General features: G+C 38.4%; 1 protein-coding gene across 1 annotated transcript; it reads left to right on the plus strand.

Annotated features, from left to right (window-relative positions):
* Nucleotides 1-347: 347 nt before the first annotated feature.
* On the plus strand, nt 348-996 carry LOC110034915 (thaumatin-like protein 1; the record flags this gene model as incomplete). Its single annotated transcript, XM_020739152.1, has 1 exon — nt 348-996. A coding segment is annotated over exon 1 (472 nt), but the record flags the coding sequence as incomplete, so codon positions are not given.
* Nucleotides 997-1171: the final 175 nt, after the last annotated feature.

A 1171-nucleotide genomic window follows, 5' to 3' on the forward strand; every position in this document is an offset into this window, starting at 1 on the left:
TTAACTATAAATTTGTTAAAATTAGAGCTCAAATAATTTGAAATTTGGCTATCAAAGTCATCTCATCTAAAATAAATTAATATTTGTGCATGCTCAAGTAGATTATTATGGTGGCATTTCAAAATAAAATTTGCTTAACAAATTTAACAACACTTTTTCTCTAGAATACAAGTTTTTCTCAAGCATCATCTTTTCCAAAGGCCAAGGTGTCAACTTATATAATCTCATATTTACTGCCTGAAAATGAAAATTGCAGCTAAAGTTCAGAGAAAAGAATGGACCCACCTGGGCCCCTTTCTTCCAATAAAATTTACCCTATTTCTTCCCATAAGAAACAAGGCATTGCTTTTACTTCAAATTGAGGCCACCCACTTCACAAAAAGTTCCATGCCCTTCCACAAAGGAGACCCACCACAGCAAACCTCCCACTAACTCTCAAACTCTCCATCACCTAGAAACAATTTAAAATCCTGACAATCCCTCATTCTCAATACAATAAGCAAATATATGCTACAAGAACAATCATGCTGACGAAAATTTATCTTATTTTTCTTCTGTTTTTCAAATTCCACTCCCTGGTGTCTTGTAACTTCATAATATCAAACAATTGCCCGTATACAATCTGGCCTGGGACGCTGGCTGGCGCCGGAACATCGCAATTATTGTCGACGGGATTTAGGCTCGATCCAAGTCATTCGGCAAGGTTGGCAGCACCATTAGGGTGGTCAGGCAGGATATGGGGGAGAACAGGGTGCGAGTTTGATGGCAATGGGGTCGGTTTTTGTGCAACAGGAGACTGCGGTGGCAAGTTGCAGTGCGCCGGGGCTGGTGCTGCACCTCCGACTACCCTGTTTGAGATCACCCTTGGGACAGGACAACAAATGGATTTCTATGATGTTAGTCTTGTTGATGGATATAATTTGCCACTTTTTGCAGCGCCCAGGGTGCGATATGGAACATGCAACTTTACCAGTTGTACGACCGACCTCAATTCTGGTATTATATATCATTCATCCAAGATAAAATTTTTTGTATGAAATTTGCATGCATATAAATTTTTTATATGACTTGCTGTATATAACGACATTTAATCTGGTTGTGCAATATGATTGTATAAGAAGTCTATATGCATGCAAATTATATATGCATGCAATTTATGTATGTTATTCTG

This window comes from Phalaenopsis equestris, unplaced genomic scaffold (assembly GCF_001263595.1).
Source record: "Phalaenopsis equestris unplaced genomic scaffold, ASM126359v1 Scaffold194583, whole genome shotgun sequence".
Taxonomy (NCBI): Eukaryota; Viridiplantae; Streptophyta; class Magnoliopsida; order Asparagales; family Orchidaceae; genus Phalaenopsis; species Phalaenopsis equestris.